The following is an 18,503-nucleotide window of genomic DNA, read 5'->3' on the forward strand; positions in this document are numbered from 1 at the left end:
CAACAATAGTGGTCTTTTCCCAAATTCAAATTTGATGCAAAAAATTCAGTATCTTGGTCTGTCTTTGACACTAAAAGAAGCAGACTGCAGAGGTTGACAGACTTCCAACAGTTCCAACAGAAGGGATACTGGATCCCTGACTCCCTTTCTCTCCTTCTCTCCATAAAGTCCTGTGGAAGATCTTATACAGCTACTTTTGTAAGTGGTAGTACTATTAGCAGCAGATGTTAAAAATAAAGATTAGTCTTTTGGCATTATTTTATTTTATCGTATGTTAGGAGCAAGCATAGAATAGCCAGATTTGCACCAGTAACCATAGACCCCAAGTTTTGAGTTGGAAGGGGAGGAAAGAGAAGTTATGTATGGCTGCGGGCAGGAAGAGCAGGGAAGAGGCGGCGGGGGGAGGGGCTAGTTTGGATAGAGTGTTAAGAGGGACACATCTGTTCTTAAACTGTTAGTCCTCCTCACTTCCTTTGGAGGTGGAGATGTTACACAGAGGATTAGTTCTTTTACAAGTATCTGTAAGGAAGTAAGAGAGCAGAGAACAAGAAACAGGTTGTGGATCAAAAGGAATGGGCACAGTAGCTGGGAGTAAGTGGCAGTCTTTCCACAGAGTAGAGAGAAAGCCAAGTTTCTGTGGCTTACCCATATTGTCACAAGACCCCTGTAGTGGGTAGGGTGGAGGTCATTGTCTGAAGGTGAATCTTGCTGATTTGTAGCCTGGATTCTTGCTTTATAGGGTAATAGACTGGAAGAACTACTCAGCCCACATTAGCTGGCAGATAGACCATGTGCCTGCCATTTTTCCTTGCATCCTTCTGTCTAGCAGAAGCAAGTTAGACAAGATTAAGTGGTCCCTGTGGTGTGAGCTCTTGGGGCTGTGAGACATTAAAAGAAGCAGAGTGCAGAGGTTGACAGACTTCCTACAGAGGGGATATCAGACTCCTGATCCCTTTTCCTCTAGAATCTGATGCGGGAGGGACCATGAGGAAAAGGGAGGAAAGGGCGCTGAGGGACTGAAAGGGCAGTTAGGGCTGAGCTTCTTTACCATCTCTCTGCAGCACGAGCAGGAAGGTGGATTAGACACTGTCCCACAGGAGATAGCCCCTGGGGATAGTCATATACTGTCTTTGGAGTAGATGCCAGGAATTACTAATTCATGAAATGCTTTGTGTCATTTTGTTTGATCTTCATGATTTCCTTATGAAGTAACTGAAGCACTATTTTACAGATGAAGGAACTTCAGGTTGGAAGTTTTATAATTAATTAAAGGCCAAGCGCGGTGGCTCATGCCTGTAATCCCAGCACTTTGGGAGGCCGAGGCGGGCGGATCACAAGGTCAGGAGATCGAGACCACGGTGAAACCCCGTCTCTACTAAAAAAATACAAAACATTAACCGGGTGCGGTGGCGGGCGCCTGTAGTCCCAGCTACTCAGGAGGCTGAGGCAGGAGAATGGCGTGAACCCAGGAGGCGGAGCTTGCAGTGAGCCGAGATTGCGCCACTGCACTCTAGCCTGGGCGACAGAGCGAGACTCCGTCTCAAAAAAAAAAAAAAATTAATTAATTCTCATATAGCTAGTTAATGCCAGGGATCCACAATTTTCTAACTCCTGTGCTCTTTCTTTTCTGCTTCATCATATTTGTGTGGTGGGAAGAGAAGAAGGAGTAAGATGGAGGGAGAGATTTTAGCAAAAGGCACAAAAGTGTGATTCTATGTTAATTCTGTTTTTACCAATAGGAATATTAAAAATAAAATGTTTATATTTAATACCACAGGGATTTATCAGGGGTAAAGTCTGTTATATAGGATGAAGGGGGTCTGTATGAGAGACTTTGGAACCTTCATCCCACCATTAGCCAGATAGAAACAAAGTTTGAAACCACTCTTTTAGGGCATGTCCTATAAATTTATTTACTCTTTCCTTTTCCTAAGGTCCCCACTTAAAAATATCTTTTTCTTTCTTTCCTTCTTTTTTTTTTTTTTTTGAGGCAGAGTTTTGCTCTTGTTGCCTAGGCTGGAGTGCAGTGGTGTCATCTCAGCTCACCACAACCTCCACCTCCCGGGTTCAAGCAATTCTCCTGCCTCAGCCTCCCGAACAGGTGGGATTACAGGCATGTGCCACCACGTCCGGCTAATTTTTTGTATTTTTAGTAGAGATGGGGCTTCTCCGTGTTGGTCAGGCTGGTCTCGAACTCCTGACCTCAGGTGATCCGCCCACTTTGGCCTCCCAAAGTGCTGGGATTAAAGGCTTGAGCCACCATTCCCGGCAAAAATATCTTTTTCATCAGTCTTTTTAAAGAACTCAGAATATAAGACATTATACATTTTGAGATGTTTGCCTTTTAAAAAATAAATTATTTTTCCCATTATAAAACAGTATGGTAAGATATAGTTGTTAGGGATCAGTGTTGCTAAATTGACAAAATCACAAAGATGTTTGATAATACCCCTCTGCCAGGTATGGGAAGGTCGGTGGCGAGTGATCCCTCATGATGTACTACCAGACTGGCTCAAGGATAATGACTTCCTCTTGCATGGACACCGGCCTCCTATGCCTTCTTTCCGGGCCTGTTTTAAGAGCATTTTCAGAATACACACAGAAACAGGCAACATTTGGACACATCTCTTAGGTATGTAATGTCAGTGATGTGATGAGCTGGCGATTCACTTTCTTTCTTTTTAATTTCATGTATTTGATGGTAAGGACAGAACTTCAGACATGTATTTGGATTTGCCATTTTGTTCTCTCAATTTCTAATGATGAATTTTCTCACTGGTTTACTCCTAGGTTATCCTGGTTTGCACTATGATTTTGTTATAACTTAAGTCGTATTTCTCTGTACTAGATTTTCAGATATTGTCCTCAAACCAGGCCAAGTAAAAGTAGTTGCTATACAAAATGTGGTTTCATATTGTAGTGACCACTGAGAAGAAGGTATTATGTAATAGAAGTAATCTGATCTTTTAAAATTCATTACTTATATGCACTGCTAATTTTCAGTTTGGCCTGAAGTAGAATATGGACTGTAATTTTTTCTCCATAATGATTGTATATTAAAGAAAGAATACTATAGAGGAAAGAATAGTCTTTCCAACAAATGGTGCTGGGATAGCTGAGCCATATGTAAAGGAATGATCCCAAACTCGCATATACAAAAGTGAACCCCAAGTGGATCAAAGATCCAAACATAAGAGCAAAAACTATAAAATCCTTAGGAGAAAACATAGATATAAATCCTTGTGACTTTGGATTAGGTGACTGTTTCTTAGAATTGCCACCAAAGAAAAAATAAATTGGACTTCATCAAAAGTAAAAACATTGGTATATCAAAGTGCATTATCAAGAAAGTGAAAAGACAACCCATAGAGAAGAGAATATTTACAAATCAGCTGGTTGGTAAGGATCTAATAAATAACTCCTACAACTCAACAATAAAGACAGCCAATTTTAAAAATGGGTAAAACATCTGAATAGATGTTCTTCCAGTGAAGATCTAAAATGGCCAATAAGCACATGGAAAGATGTTTATCATCATTAGGCATTTAGGAAAGTGCAAATCAAATGCTTTGAGAAATGCAGTGAGAAATCTCACCACTTCACACCCACTAGGATGGCTATAATCAAGAAAATGAAAAATAACAAGTCTTGGCAAGGATGTGGGGAAATTGGAACTTTCATACTTTGCCAGTAGGAATGTGAAATGGGGCAGTCCCCATGGAAAAGTCTGGCAGTTCCTCAAAAAGTTAAACAGAGTTACCAGAAATCCACTCCTAGTATATTACCCAAGATGACTGAAAACATGTTCACATAAAAACACGAACACAGAAGTGTATAGCAACATTATTCATAATAGCTAAAAAGTAGAAGCAACCCAGATGGGTATCGACTGGTAATGGATAAACAAAATATGGTATATTCATACACCGGAGTATTATTTAGCTGCGAAAAGGGATGAAGCACTGATACACGCCACAACATGGGTGAGGCTTGAAAACATTTGCTAAGAAGCCAGACACAAAAGGTCACATGTTGTTTGATTCTACATGCATGAAATGTCCAGGACAGGAAAATCCATAAAGACAGATTACTGGTTGTTTAGGGCTGTGAGGAGTGGGGAATGGCGGATGACAGCAGATATAGAACTTCTGTTTGGGGTGATGAAAATATTTTGGAATTAGTTAGTGGTGACGGTTGTACAGCCTTGTGAATATACTAGTTTCTGGCCTTACTACATTTGATTTGCATTTCTTATCACACATTTGTTTTCCATGGTGCCTCTAAGTTCCTGCCTGCTAGTATAGTGAGAGGAGAATAGAGAGTCAAATCAAGTTTGTTGCCGACTTCTAATTCAAGGATAATTTTTAATTAAAATGATAAAACAGAATTACTTAACAAATGTTGAACTTGAAATTTCTGTGCCTGCCTTGTGTTAGGTGGCCCTTCCCTAAACAATAGGAACATGGCATCTTTCTGTGTAGAACAGTTTAGGAATTGGTTAGGAAATGGCCTGAGTAGGCATTTTACTGTCCTTAACTCTTGAATCTCCTGAACCAGCTGATGAGGACCAGAGAAGCAGCATGATGCTCCCTGACAGCTATTGGTAGAGGAAAGCTGTATTTCTTGGCAGGGTTTAGGGGTATTGGAATTCATTGTAAAAACAAAAGCAAAAGCACAATGGACCATTGAAAGCTGGACTATGATGTATGTGCCAAAAACTGTATAAATGAAACTATTCTACATCTAGAGGTAGAAGTGGCTTCTTCTTATATCTTCTAAGAAGTAGCCACACTGTCTGATTTCTTTTTAGATTATGCCCTTAGATAAGTTTTTATATTCTGTATATTCAGTTTATGAAGCTGAAGTATTTCTGATACCAGCAGTGTTGGAAGTAAACCACGATTTTGGATAGGCTTCAGTTACTTGGAAAATTTTTCTCATTGAACTTTTGATTCAGATATTGTTATGATGCTGAAGGACTGAAAACAGAATCAGTATATAATATTGTCTCTTTTAAAGGGTGATATTTTATCTATTTCGTGTGCTCTTTTTCCTAGGTTGTGTATTCTTCCTGTGCCTGGGGATCTTTTATATGTTTCGTCCAAATATCTCCTTTGTGGCCCCTCTGCAAGAGAAGGTGGTCTTTGGATTATTTTTCTTAGGAGCCATCCTCTGCCTTTCTTTCTCATGGCTCTTCCACACAGTCTACTGCCACTCAGAGGGGGTCTCCCGACTCTTCTCTAAGTAAGTATCTGTAAAGTCCGTATTTTGGCCAGTGATTTAGAGGTAGTGCATTAGGGAAAAACATTCAGCAGAGTTGGCAGAATTCTTAGTATCATCTCATGGAAACTTTTTTTAAAATTTTAAATTAAAGAGCAACCCAGTTTGGCTCTTAGCTGTTGTTGATGGCTTATGTCATGAGGGATTAATTGGAACCTGTAGTGGCCAGTAATTTTTAAATTACTGCATTAAATGAATTTTTTTTTTTTTCTATCATAGACTGGATTACTCTGGTATTGCTCTTCTGATTATGGGAAGTTTTGTTCCTTGGCTTTATTATTCTTTCTACTGTAATCCACAACCTTGCTTCATCTACTTGATTGTCATCTGTGTGCTGGGCATTGCAGCCATTATAGTCTCCCAGTGGGACATGTTTGCCACCCCTCAGTATCGGGGAGTAAGAGCAGGTAAGAACACTGGAGGTTCTACATTCGACATTCATTTATTCACTAGTTAAATTCACTATTTATTAAAGTTCTACCATTTGCCAAACATTATGCTGTGTATTTGTGATGCCAAGATGAAGAAATCATAGTCCTATTGTTGAGGGTTTTTTTTATGTTGTAGTAGTAGTAGTAGTAGTTGTTGTCAGTAGTGTTTATTAATTGTCTTAAAGCATTAGGGTTGAGGGGTCATGGTGAGTATGAGGTGATATAATTTGGCACTGTTACTTAACTTGAGTTTATGGCTAACCACCATCCAGAAAGCGGTAGTCTGTAACTTTTGTAAACAATGATTTCTCTTACTCGGTGTGGAGTGTACTTTTTGTAGTGATTCTTTTTTTTGTTGTCATTTGCTGTTTTGTTTTATATTTTTATTTTATAATGTATAATCTGCTTAAGGCTTCACCCCCGTACTGATTGTGTTTTGTTAAAGTGGGCAGCATATCTCCCTTCTGATGTAGGGTAAAGGGACTTTTTATATTTAGGATAATGCCTGTTTAGCTGGAGATCATAGAGAAAGCCACAAGGCCCTCAGTCCCTTGGCTGAGTCTTCTTGTAGGGTATGGAGTTAGCAGAGATGTTTTTGTCTCCCACTCAATGTCAAACTCCGTGCCCACTGAGAATGAACAAGGAGTGTTTTTCCTTTCATCCTTAAACCCCCAAAACCATTTAGTATTAAAATCTAAGCCTTGGATCATCTGCAGGTACCTGGAAGGTTAGACACAGAAGTAACTTCATGTCAGTGGCCACTGTTACAACACTCTGTCCTCCTCCTTTTTGTGTTCGTGTGAGCAAATGAGCACTGGTCAGGGTCGGCTTTCAGCCGTACTTGAGTAGTACAGTGGTGTTAAGCCTGTTTGAGCACATGAGATAAGAATGTCTTTGCTGAGTAGAGCTGAGCATTTTGCTATTTATATACATGAGAAGAACCAAGTTCCTGAGCCTTTGACTTAGAGAATGATAGGCAGAAACCATTAGCAGCCTTTGCTTAGCATGTAGAGGAAAAGAACAAGTGAAGAAATACCATGATAATAATTCCTTAGAGGAGCAGAGGTAGGAAATAGTTTTTCTTCAGGCCTGCTTGGTTCTTATCTTTTGTGAGAGCAGCATTGCCATTTTCCTCTTCTCTTTTAGATGCCCATTTTATTTGTGAGTATGCATCCTGTATCTGTGCTTACATATATTGCTGTATACCAGCAGTTTATTTGGTAATGTCCAGAGCAAGTCATAGGCTCTTTATCTGTTGAGAAAGCTTACCAAATGACAGCTTGTTTTGCAAGGGTCATTGTTAACTCTGTGTCAAAATGTAGGAGCAGTTAGTTACTGGCTGAGGCAAGGAGTTCCTATGTTGCTTTGGCTAATACACAGGTTTCAAAGTGGATTTAGACCAGTGGACTTCAAATATTTTTTTCTTCATGACATTTTCTGTTACAGTCCTGAACACGTGTATCTATACATAAGTTCATGTATATATAAATTACAAAACTTTAACAAAATAGTATTTAGTCCTCCACTTATGTTACAGTCTGATATTTTAATTTTATTCTAGTTCATTTAAAAAAATGCTGGTTGAGACTCATTTAATTCATCTTAGAACTTAGGTCATATCTAGAAGTTTAAAAAAACATTACTTTAGATGCCTCTGGAGGCAGGCAGTAGGGCTGTGGCTGAGTGATTTGCCAGACTTTTGTACCTGATTGTTATTTAGGGGTCTGGGAGCTTTCAGAAACCTCTCTCTCTCTCTCTCATCTTAGTATAGTGTTCTCTCCCATCCCCCACCCCCGTTAGGTCATTTGTTAAAGGCATTTAACAATTTTTAAGTGCCCAGTTACAGGTCACAGATTTAGATTAAAATTTTTTTTTTCTTTTTTCTTTTCTTTTTTTTTGAGATGAAGTTTTGCTTTGTAGTCCAGGCTGGAGTGCAGGGGTGCCATCTTGGCTCCTGACCTCAAGTGATCCGCCTGCCTTGGCCTCCCAAAGTGCCGGGCTGACAGGTGTGAGCCACTGGCCTGGCCCTGGAATCCTGTTAAAAATAGGTGATGCCAGGTGATATGGTCATTCATTGCCTCTCCACCCCAGGAACGTCTGTCGCTTCAAAGAGATGAGATACGTAAAATAGCTTGTATTGTAACCTGTGTCTGTAAAAGGACAGGCTAGGACAGTTTAAATAAACTCCTGGAGTTGTCCTTTCTGCAAACATTTAGCAACATTAATTCAAAACCCTTGAAGACTGCTGACTTACTAAGCTAGACCTATCTTAGCGAGGCTCCTTGCTTTTTTTTTTTTTTGGAGACAGAATTTCACTTTTGTTGCCCAAGCTGGAGCGCAATGGTGTGATCTCGGCTCACTGCAGCTTCTGCCTCTCGGGTTCAGGCTCAGGCGATTCTCCTGCTTCAGCCTCCCGAGTAGCTGGGATTACAGGTGTGCGCTACCATGCCTGACTACTTTTTGGATGTTTAGTAGAAATGGGGTTTCACCCTGTTAGCCAGGCTGGTCTTGAACTCCTGACCTCAGATGATCTGCCTGCTTTGGCCTCCCAAAGTGCTGGGATGACAGGTGTGAGCCACTGCACCCAGCTGGCTCCTTACATTTGTAAATCTTTAGAATATAGCTGTGTTGTCTTGTGTGTCAGTGTCCCAGAGTTTGAAGAACCTTCTTTTTCCTTTAAAACTGGAAGCTAATTTTGTATGCTGCTTTGAAATACTCAGTTTACAGAGTTAATGGAACTGTGCTGTAATACTGACTTCTGGCTCTTTGTTTCTCTTCTGTGTTACTTTACTCTCTTCTTGTGACTCCTAGGAGTGTTTCTGGGCCTGGGCCTGAGTGGAATCATTCCAACCTTGCACTATGTCATCTCGGAGGGGTTCCTCAAGGCTGCCACTATAGGGCAGATAGGCTGGTTGATGCTGATGGCCAGCCTCTACATCACAGGAGCTGCCCTATATGCTGCCCGGATCCCCGAACGCTTTTTTCCTGGCAAATGTGACATCTGGGTAAGTATGTCAGGGGTGATTGAGTGTGTGTAGGTATCTCCTCATGGGTTATTGGCATACTGCAGAGTGATGCAATAGAAAAAGTTTTAGACACAAAGTTAGGAGAGTTGTATTCTGGTTCTTATTCCTTGTTTAGCTGTCTTTCTGTGGACAGTAAGTACAGTAATAACCAATATTTAGTGAGCACTTCCTTGATGCTCAGCATAGTACAGAGTGCTTTGCATGGATTACCTCCTTTAATACATTAGCCCTATGTGGTATGATAACTCCTGTTCATGTCTTCATTTTACACATCAGGAGACTAAGGCTTAGAGAGGTGAGGCCACTTGTCCAAGCCATGTGGCTATTAAGTGGTAGAACTGGTATTTGAATTAGGCTAATTTTAATATCAGAATCTGTGCTCCTTTTGACAATGGAAAGTCATTTTGCCATTCTTTGTCTCAGTTTCCTTGTTTATGAAATGAGGATGATAGACCAGATTTTTACCAGAGTTCTTTTTAGGACCAGATTTCTACCAGGGTCTTTTTTTATACCAAAATTTAGTGATTTGTAATGAGAGACTGAGTGTATGTTTGTCTGGTGGAAGAAGAGGGATTGTGAAGAAGAGGGAACTGGATTGAACTAGATTGTGGTCATTGCTAAGAGACGAGGAAAGAGAGGAGGGAAAAGAAAATATATGGACTGATACAGATAGAAAAACTTATAACCAAAGAGAGCCTGAAATATTTTCAACAAGACAAAATTGGAAATATGCTTAATGTGAAATCTGACCTTTGGAATTCTGTTCCTCAGCCTATTGCTGAATATTATAGACTAAGCTGATAGCTCATCTCTTTAAAGTTTAGTTTAGCTATCTATAAAATGCAGATGATCTTGAACTTAAGCAGTTTTTTTAGCTTCAAATTAGCTCATTCGTCTTTCTGATTGCATCATCATCATTTTGACATTGGTAAGGAGGGGTTTTTGCCCTTTATCCCCTTTCTTTGGGGAAATTAATCCCCTTTGGTTTCCTGGGAAACATCTCTTGGGATGTGACTTAATTTCTTCTAGTTTTTGCTTCCAAAATCAGTGTTTTTCTCTTGATAAATCCTGCTTAGCCACTGTACTTTTTCATTTTGAGATTATAATGACAGAATAGTGTAATGTTTGAAGTGCAGCCAGCAATTGATTACCCTTCTTGAGATGTGGAATAGCATTCAACAGAACAGGTAAAATCAGAAATAATGTCACTTGCTTGTAGACCAGCTTCTGACTTGAGAAGTAAAAGGGCCTGTTTGCTTAGTTTTTGACACATTATGTAGTTCATGAAATTTCAGAATTGTAGCACTGAAGAAAACTCTGGCGACCATATGTTGTGACATTCCACACATGATCCTGGAATCCTCTTTAGTTTTTCTAACAAGAGAGCGACATTTAAATGACCATAGCTCTAGTCCTCTTGTCCATGACAAAATGTCCATCAGCAGTGAGTAGGAAAAGGACTGTATGTGTGATCATAGCCCATGGCTAGGTGTCAGGGGATCCTTGGGACCTTTGTGGCCTGTTAGCAAGAGAGTCTGTATGTCATTTGCCACTGGTTTCAGTGTTAAGTGTGTAGATGTTTATGTGTAGAGCTGAGTGGCAGCACCTTGATTTCTTTGGGAACAGCTGACTTTCAACTCAGCAGAATGTGATACACCTAATGGATATTCAGGATCTGTGGACACCTTGAATTTGAGCTCTGCCACATCCATTCCCTGCCTTCTGCTCAGCATAAACCAGGATTAAACATGTCTAAGAATCTTTAGCAGTCTTAATAATGTATGGGTTTCTCTGTCCCCTTCTCTTTTTTTCCCTCTCCAGTTTCACTCTCATCAGCTGTTTCATATCTTTGTGGTTGCTGGAGCTTTTGTTCACTTCCATGGTGTCTCAAACCTCCAGGAGTTTCGTTTCATGATCGGCGGGGGCTGCAGTGAAGAGGATGCACTGTGATACCTACCAGTAGCCAGGGACTATGACTCTAAACCAGGGCCTGCAGCACTTGCGGGCCTCCCTGCCGGCTACTGATGCCAGTACCAGAGGAGCCCCAAAACTTTGACAGCCTCGTGGGCTTTGTGACGGCCCAGGGGCTCTGCGTGGTACATGACTGAGAAGAGAAAAACAAAAATAAATCATACCTCAAAGGATGGAGTGCATCAATTGGGAGAAAAGGAGACATAGCCCAAACCCTGGCTTATTCTTGGGATCTACTGATTGTGGGCTCTGCAAGACCCTTGGCAAACTGGCTTCTGATCCATATCATATTTATTTGTAGAAGATGGCGAAACAGTTTAACTAGTGGTTCGTTCTTCTCCCTTTCTCTCTCTCTATAACAATAATACAAACCGATTTAGGTGAACATTTATATCCAATAAGGGGTGGGAGTGTGATTTTAAATGCTCTTTTGGGAGAACAAAGAAATTAATGTAAATAAGATTTCTAACTGTTTAAATAAGACTTTATATAAATGTTTAAAACGGGGGTAAGGGAGGGAGGGAGAATTTTTGTATAGAATGAAACATGCAAGTACCACACACTGTTTGAATTTTGCACAAAAAGTGACTGTAGGAGGATCAGGTGATAGCCCCAGAATGTACAGTGTCTTGGTGCACCAAGGTGCCTTCTAAAGGCTGACATACCTTGGACCCTAATGGGGCAGAGAGTATAGCCCCAGCCCAGTGGTCACATGACCACGGTCAAGCCTGAGAGCCTTTGGGAGATCTGAAGTAGAGGGGAGTGGTATGTGTTTTCTCAGTGGAAGCCGCACACCAATGGCTGACAGGATGTGTTAGATAAAGGCTCTAGTTAGGGTGTCATTGTCATTTGAGAGACTGATGCACTCCTACCAGCTGGTAAAGGGGTGCTGGAGACCACGGAGGAGCCCTGGAAACATTAGCATGGGCTTATCCGGTTACTTCCTGGCATCCCGCTCACTTTTATGGTAAGTCTTATTAGAGGGATGTGACAGTTTTCCATATCCTTGCTGTGGAGCTCTGGAACACTCTCTAAATTTCCCTCTATTAAAAATCACTGCCCTAACTATCCTTCCTTCTTGAGGGGATAGAAATGGACCTTTCTCTGACATATTTCTTGGCATGGAGCCAGCCACAAATGAGATTCTGACCTGTCCAGGTTTCTCCTGAGTCGTCTACATAGATTGGGAGACCCTTCCTTTGGATTAGGAAAGATGAGTTTTACCTCTGGTACACGGTCGTGGTAAGCCTGGATGTGACAGACACCTCGGCTCTCCTTGAACAAGAAAGCAGAGCTCTTAAAGGAATTGTAGTACCAAGTTGTCAGCACTCACTGAACCCCACTTTACAGGGATAGAGTGGCATGGCATTTTAAAGACAATGGTATGTTATTGCCAGGGAGTGAGGTACAAGACATTGGCTCGTGTCCCAGGCCTAACTTGATACGGTGTCAGAGAAAGTGGTGGGGAAAGGATCTGGTTCATAGAATTCTGATCTTGGCCCATAGGTGAACCACCAAAATAGCGCTTGAGTCTTAGGTTACTGTCATCAAAGACTTGGGATGACTCCATTATATCCTGGGATTGTGGGTATTAGAACTAAACATGGAAGTCCTGAGCATGGGGACTGGCATCCTCAGTAGGTGTCTGGGAATATAGGAAGGGTCTCCTATTCAATAGAGTTTTCTCAGTTATTTTCCTCCCTTGCCCTTCCAATCTCCAGCAAAAGCTGGGATCCAGGAAGAAAGAATCCAGTGTAGAAGTTGAGAAGAACTTGAGCGTTTTGGTTCTTGATAAGGTCACTGCCCTAGGTGCTAGGTGGACCGAGCAAAAGACTCAGTGGATGAACATGATGCAGTGCCTGACAGAATAAAGAACAGTATTAATCCCTTTGAGAAAGCATAGTCTAGCAGGACAGTGGCCATTTGGACAGAAACCCACTTAGTTTCTTGGGAGCAACAGCACAGATCAGAAGCCAGACTTGCTCTTTGGTCATGCCCTTTGGGATACAGGGTACAGGTGCAGCCCTGTCACAACACCCACAGAAGTAGCAGCCTCTGGGTGCAGTCACCCACACCCCAAAGCTGGAAGGATCTGGTTCAACATAGCACAAACCCTTAGGAAAAATGAAATTAACATCACTGATGTGTAATCCAGTAAAATCTCCCTCTTTTGGGTGTGTATGTGGGCATGTGTGTGCCCATTTCTATGTGTGTCTACGTGCAACTCACTACCAACAGCCTCATGTGCACTTGACCTGACAGTGCTCGCTGAGAACTCTCACCAGGTTGGCGCCTGAATGCCTTACTCTCAGCAGTCAGAGGCTTGCTTGCTCTGTGCAGATTTTTAATTTTCTTTTTTGGCCCTAGGCTGGTTGGGACCTCTACAGCTTCATTCTTTCACCATTAAATAGTGGCCTTTTTCAGTATTTTCCCTCTTCCCCTTTATAAATTGCTAAAGCCACAAAGCACATTTTTGGGGATCATAGAAGGTTGGGGTTCCAGAAGGGCATCTGTGTGAGGGTTCCATTGATGTGGGATTTCCCTACTTGCTGTATTCTCAGTTTCTAATAAAAAGAACCAAATGAAATATGACCTTCTGTTGTGTGTTTTTTATTGCCGTTCACCTTACCTCCCCTTAGCTTTTGGCACTTTCTGAAGCTCTAATTTAGACACTGAGATTTAAGAAATTTTTGGAAACTTGCCATTCGGGATGCACAAATCAAAGTGCTTATGCCCAACTCCTGTTTCCTAACTCAAACTTTCATCGTAACTTGGACCAGGTTTAGAATGGAGGGGAGAGCAGCCCTAAGAGGCAGTTCTTACTTATTGTTGAAGTTTATAAAAATAGTCTCTAAGGTAACACTTGATGTCAAGGGATGTGTTAGAGAACTGTCAATGTCACATGATCATAATCACAACCCTCTGAGCCAGTCAGCAGTGTATTCACTCTCATTTTATACAGGGGGAAACTGAAGCTTAGGAAGTTTAAGAATGACTCTAGTGCCAGCACTGTATTGGAGAAAAGAGTGAAGAGAAAATTCAAGAAAATCTTTCTGATTTATTATTCTGATTAAACAGTCTCATGTACACTGACTTAAAGGTTTTGGGGTTCATTAACCTAGTCCCTTCTATATAAGAAGAGGATCTGGTTCAAGTTGGTGTTTGAAATAAAAAGGAATTCCAACCCATTTGCCTTAGGTAAATTTAGTTTTTGGAAGGGCATTTCCAGTATTGGGATAAAATGTTCATTCTGAATTCTCATTTTTAAGTATAGATTTTAGAGTGTCCCATACCTTATTTGGGTATAGGCACTGGATCATTTCCTGCTTTTGACAAACAATATTAGCTGAAGCCTACTAATAACCCACTTTGTCTTTTCCTAGTCTCTAACTAAAAGGTATCTGAGCTGGGGTTGGTGGCTGATGCCTGTAATCCCAGCACTTTGGAAGGCTGAGGTGGGCGGATCACAAGGTCAGGAGTTCGAGACCAGCCTGGCTAACATGGTGAAACCCCGTCTCTACTAAAAATACAAAAAATTAGCTGGGCGTGGTGGCGGCGTCTGTAATCCCAGCTACTCGGGAGGCTGAGGCAGAAGAATCACTTGAACCTGGAAGGTGGAGGTTGCAGTGAGCTGAGACCACACCACAGCACTTCAGCCTGGGTGACAGAGCGAGACTCCATCTCATTTAAAAAAAAAAAAAAAAAAAAAAAAAAAAAAAAAGGTGTCTGTATGGTTCCTGATACTCAGGCGATGTTATGTGGATGTTGTAGAGGAAGTAGATAAGGACAAGTTTGGATTCTGACTACAGAGTGCTAGGCTCTGGGTGCCTAGAGAAGCCTCTGGGCAATGTTACTTTAAAATCTTCCCAGAAACAACATCCTCTTGAATATTTGGCTTCAGTTGTAGTGTTTCATTTTGTCCTCCCCTCAGAGGGCACGAAACATTTGCTAGCCAGCACCGCCCCCCAGCCCCCACCAACACCCTATTTAATGTATAAATCTTTTTGCTTTCAGCTGGTGAAACAAGGGCAGCCTGACTGGCTCATGTAAAGGCTGCTTATGATGGCACGGGGCAGGAAGGAAGCGTCACATACGGTGGCCTCTTGTCACTGCCATCCTACTGTACCACCGTCCCTACCTGCTGCGCTACCTGGAAATGAAAAGCGTAACTTCAGATCTCGGTTGTGCCATTTGCCATGTAGTTTGTCTGGCCTCGGTGTTCTGTCAAAATGAGGCCAACGATACATCCTCTATATCCCTCACTGAGATTCTGTGGCTCCTACAGATTATTTGCTCAAACTTTTCCATAGTGATTGGCTGGGGTTTCTGCCAAACCCTCACTCCAATTCTGTCCTTTTGTGGACTTCATTTATTTTTCTGGCCTTACGTTACGCCCACTTTCTTGCCTCCCTCCCACCCCCTGAACCAAAACTTCACTGAGCTTTATGAAGTGGTTGAAGCATTTTCCCAGAAAGCTCTTCTACTGAAATATACAACATTATTAGGTGGATTTAGTAGTTAACATATCGTTGGTACTGAGGAAGATCTGGCAGCATCCTTAAGTTCCTGGTCCTCCAAAGGTGTACAACGTAAGATTTCAAAATTCTGCATTCACATTTATTAAATGACAGGTTCCAACTTCATGCCTCTGAAAGCAGGTGATGGGCTTTAGAGTGAGCCAGGCTGCCACCTGCTGTCCTTTAGTGGTTCTGCTAAAAGTAGAAAAAGAGGAATCGTTCTGAGCTTCAAAGGCAAAACTTACGAGAATATTTTGTTCTCCAAAGTAGAGAAGGTTACTTTATCAGAAACGGTTTTTCCTTCCAATGGTCTTGAAAGGGATTCCCCTTGGCCATGCAGAGACACGGGGCCCAGAGGAAGCAGACAAAACAAGGCCAGAAGCTGCTCCAGCTTCCTAAGCCTGGCTTTTCGAGTTGGTAAATTTGCCTGGAAGTGCGCTTCCTGTTTGGGTGGGGAAGATAAGCCTTCCAAAAGATAACACTGGGTTATTGTCCTAGAGAGATTGCTGGTTGGTGTCTGTGAGTTGGTACTTGGGGTCAAATGCAGTTGGAGGTCAGAACGTGCCTTAATGCCGAAGAATGAACGGCAGGTGGGCGGCCATGGCCTTGGCAGGGAGCACAGCACAGGGGGAGCCTCACGACACATGGTTGGGACACTCAGTGATGGCAGCCCAGGGGCTGGAAAGGGCTCCTTGCTGCTTTCTTAACCCTGCTGGGCCTGCTGGACACCTTATTGTTCCTGGCATCTAAATTGTAATTTATTTGTCCCCACCTCCGTGAAACAAGATAATGTAATGATAGCAGTTAGCATGTATTTATTTAGCGTTTACTATATGCCAGGCAGTTTCAAGCATGTTACGTGAATATATCACACACAATCTTCACAATACTCTTCCAGTAATTTGGAGGCAATTTTCAACTCTGCTGCAGTTTCCATAATATGGGATGTACCCACTTTCAGGAGGCTGTTGTGAGGATGGAATGAGCTGAAACATGTTATTCGGTACGTGTAAACCTTAGCTGTTCTAGCATTATTCTGCCACTTAAGCTGGCTTCTCCGAGCTGCAGTGTCTTCTGCTGTAGGGGGGCATTACTACCGCCCTCACAGGGTTGTTGCAAAACATGACTGTTACGAGTGACATTCTGTAACCTATAATGTAAGTGTGTTTTACAGAGTTGGCATTTGGCCCACTCTAGAGGCAAGTTAGGGCTATTTGCTAGTAGGAAACTTGAACAGCTTGTACTTTGAAGTGTGGAGGCTGAGGGCGATGGAGGAGCAGGAAGAAGGGCCCCCAAATCCCTGCATACTATCCATGCCCATCACTAGGGTTTGTTAAACGGAAAGATTTGAGGCCTCTCCTAGATTTCTCCATGGTTTTGCCCTTAATGTTGCTCTCACCGTGGAGACTGTTGTCGCCTGGGGTTTGGTGGGGGAGGAAGCTGCAGGGCCTTGGGGCCCTGGGGAGATGTGTGTGCGCTGGGGCTGAGTTCCCAGATCGAGCTTCCCTCTCGGTGGACCCAGCTTAGCAAGTTGGAATGTTCCCACAAGTTCCAACCCTAAGGATTTCACTCCAGGGACAGTCAAGTAGATTCTTTTGTAAATCATTGGCCAGAAAAAGAGCACAATGACTGCTCTTTTTCACTATTTTACAGCTGTTTTTGCCGTCCCCTGAATGTACATCAATTTCCATGCAGCAATTGGATGGCTCAGCCTATTGGCTTTTCATAGATGCGAACTTTCCTTTAGGGCTTTGTAAAGAAGTTTTGGGAAGTTCTTCAATAGTAACAGTTTGGGGACATCACATGCAGCCCTGTCGATATTTCCTGAACGGATTTCCCTTACCCATTCCCTTACCCAACCCCCACCCCAACACAGTCAAAACCTTTTTGAGCATCCGCTAGGGAAGTGAGCTGCCTTCCACCCTGAGCCTCACTTTGGGGAATCTATGCTTTAGTTGGGGCATGTTCTTGCCTTAGCCTCATCTCTGCATTTGGCCTCATTCTGCTGCTTTTTCTCAGTGCCCGGAAGTCCTTAGGTTCTACCAGAGACCACGCTGACAGAAAGGGTCAGAAACCACTGACCTTTCTTGGCCTGGTCTGGACTCTGGAGTATAGGAGGAACTAAGTTATTTTGTCTTGTTCCAAGCTGAGCTCATGCTGGCTTCCCGAAGAGGAGACAGGAAGGTTAGGTTAGAAGTATGCTCATTTTGAGACAGGGCGGACGGTACCGGGCACCGTGAAGCGTCTTGAAAGTGGTGCCAGAGGATTGGTTTCTTGTTCCATCCAGCATTCTCTGGCGGCAGGGGCCACCAGCCCAGGATCGAGAGGGGCATTGGCCTGGGGGTGACCCGACTGCAGTTAGCTGCATCCCATGTCCCTGCTGACTTTTTGGGATGGCTCTGGAAGGATCACCTTGCCAAAACACAGGTCAGGCTAGGTGGTGTCACCGCAGGAGGTGGGGCAGTAGCCCCCAGACACACAGAGGCAGCAGGAGTAGGGGCAGCGAGGCTGAGGTGTCCGAGGCGCCGCCGCAGTCCTGGGCATTCTCCTGTGAACCCAGAGCAGAGGTGAGAGGGCGGCACTCAGACGAGGACCCTCGAAAAGGGAGGGGCTTCCACCACGAACGGGGCCAAAATCCTGGGGAAAGGGGCGTTTCAGAAAGCAGGGGAAGCACTGCTACCCTTCTTAGACCCCTCCCTTTTGGGGGAAAAGCCAAGGCTGGCCCCGCAGCCTGGGAAGCGGGCACCAGCCTTCTCTGCTTGCCCCCAGGCTTGGAGTGGCTGCGGGGTCATCCTCTCAGAATGGCTTCAGGAAAGTCCTCAACTCTGGGAGCATCTCTGATGGGGATTATTGTCCCAGCAGACGGGACCGTGTCCCAGCAGACGGGACCGTGTATGAAGCGCCCGGCTCAGGGCCTGACACCTGGGTCTCGGTTCTGGATCCGTTCCAGCCACTAGGACTGTCATCCACATGACGGCCTCCTCACACTGCTCAGATCATTCCGAACGAAGTGTAGCGGGAACCAGGACAAGATGGGAAAACTGCGTTCTAATTCACCTAGCGCCCAAGGCCTAGGAAGCGTGGCTCTTTGTTAAAGCACCTTTGGATCCTGGTTGACTTCGTATTTTAATGACACAGGGCTGTGCTGTGTTTTCACACCACCACTTCAACAAACGAAGGGTTTTTCCCACCCCACTCTCTGGACACCACCTGGGCGTCTGTCCTGAAATTCAATTCAAGTCTGACACTATCGAGAAGTAGCATCAGATCCCGCAAGT

The 18,503-nt window shown here is 43.2% G+C and overlaps 2 protein-coding genes across 6 annotated transcripts in view; one reads left to right on the forward strand and one right to left on the reverse strand.

Annotated features, from left to right (window-relative positions):
- ADIPOR2 (adiponectin receptor 2) overlaps positions 1-13,300 on the forward strand; it is a 98,888-nt gene extending 85,588 nt beyond the window's left edge. Inside the window, exons 4-8 of one of the 2 annotated variants that reach the window (XM_007967159.3) lie at positions 2,461-2,632; positions 5,058-5,244; positions 5,500-5,687; positions 8,523-8,716; positions 10,559-13,300. In XM_007967159.3, coding sequence (XP_007965350.1) covers positions 2,461-2,632; positions 5,058-5,244; positions 5,500-5,687; positions 8,523-8,716; positions 10,559-10,687 — 870 coding nt within the window. In that variant the 3' untranslated portion in view covers positions 10,688-13,300. The remainder of the gene's footprint in view (positions 1-2,460; positions 2,633-5,057; positions 5,245-5,499; positions 5,688-8,522; positions 8,717-10,558) is intronic. The other variant, XM_073020350.1, reaches the window with a different exon arrangement.
- Positions 1-18,503, reverse strand: part of CACNA2D4 (calcium voltage-gated channel auxiliary subunit alpha2delta 4) — a 158,816-nt gene that overhangs the window by 9,057 nt on the left and 131,256 nt on the right. For 3 of the 4 annotated variants that reach the window (XM_007967168.3, XM_073020346.1, XM_073020345.1), the window contains one exon: positions 16,024-17,773. The exons of the other annotated variant lie outside the window; for it this stretch is intronic. In XM_007967168.3, the coding sequence (XP_007965359.2) occupies positions 17,669-17,773 (105 nt within the window). In that variant the 3' untranslated portion in view covers positions 16,024-17,668. Of the gene's footprint in view, positions 1-16,023; positions 17,774-18,503 lie in introns of those variants that run through there. 4 annotated transcript variants of the gene reach the window in all.

Source organism: Chlorocebus sabaeus, chromosome 11, assembly GCF_047675955.1.
Source record: "Chlorocebus sabaeus isolate Y175 chromosome 11, mChlSab1.0.hap1, whole genome shotgun sequence".
Taxonomy (NCBI): domain Eukaryota; kingdom Metazoa; phylum Chordata; class Mammalia; order Primates; family Cercopithecidae; genus Chlorocebus; species Chlorocebus sabaeus.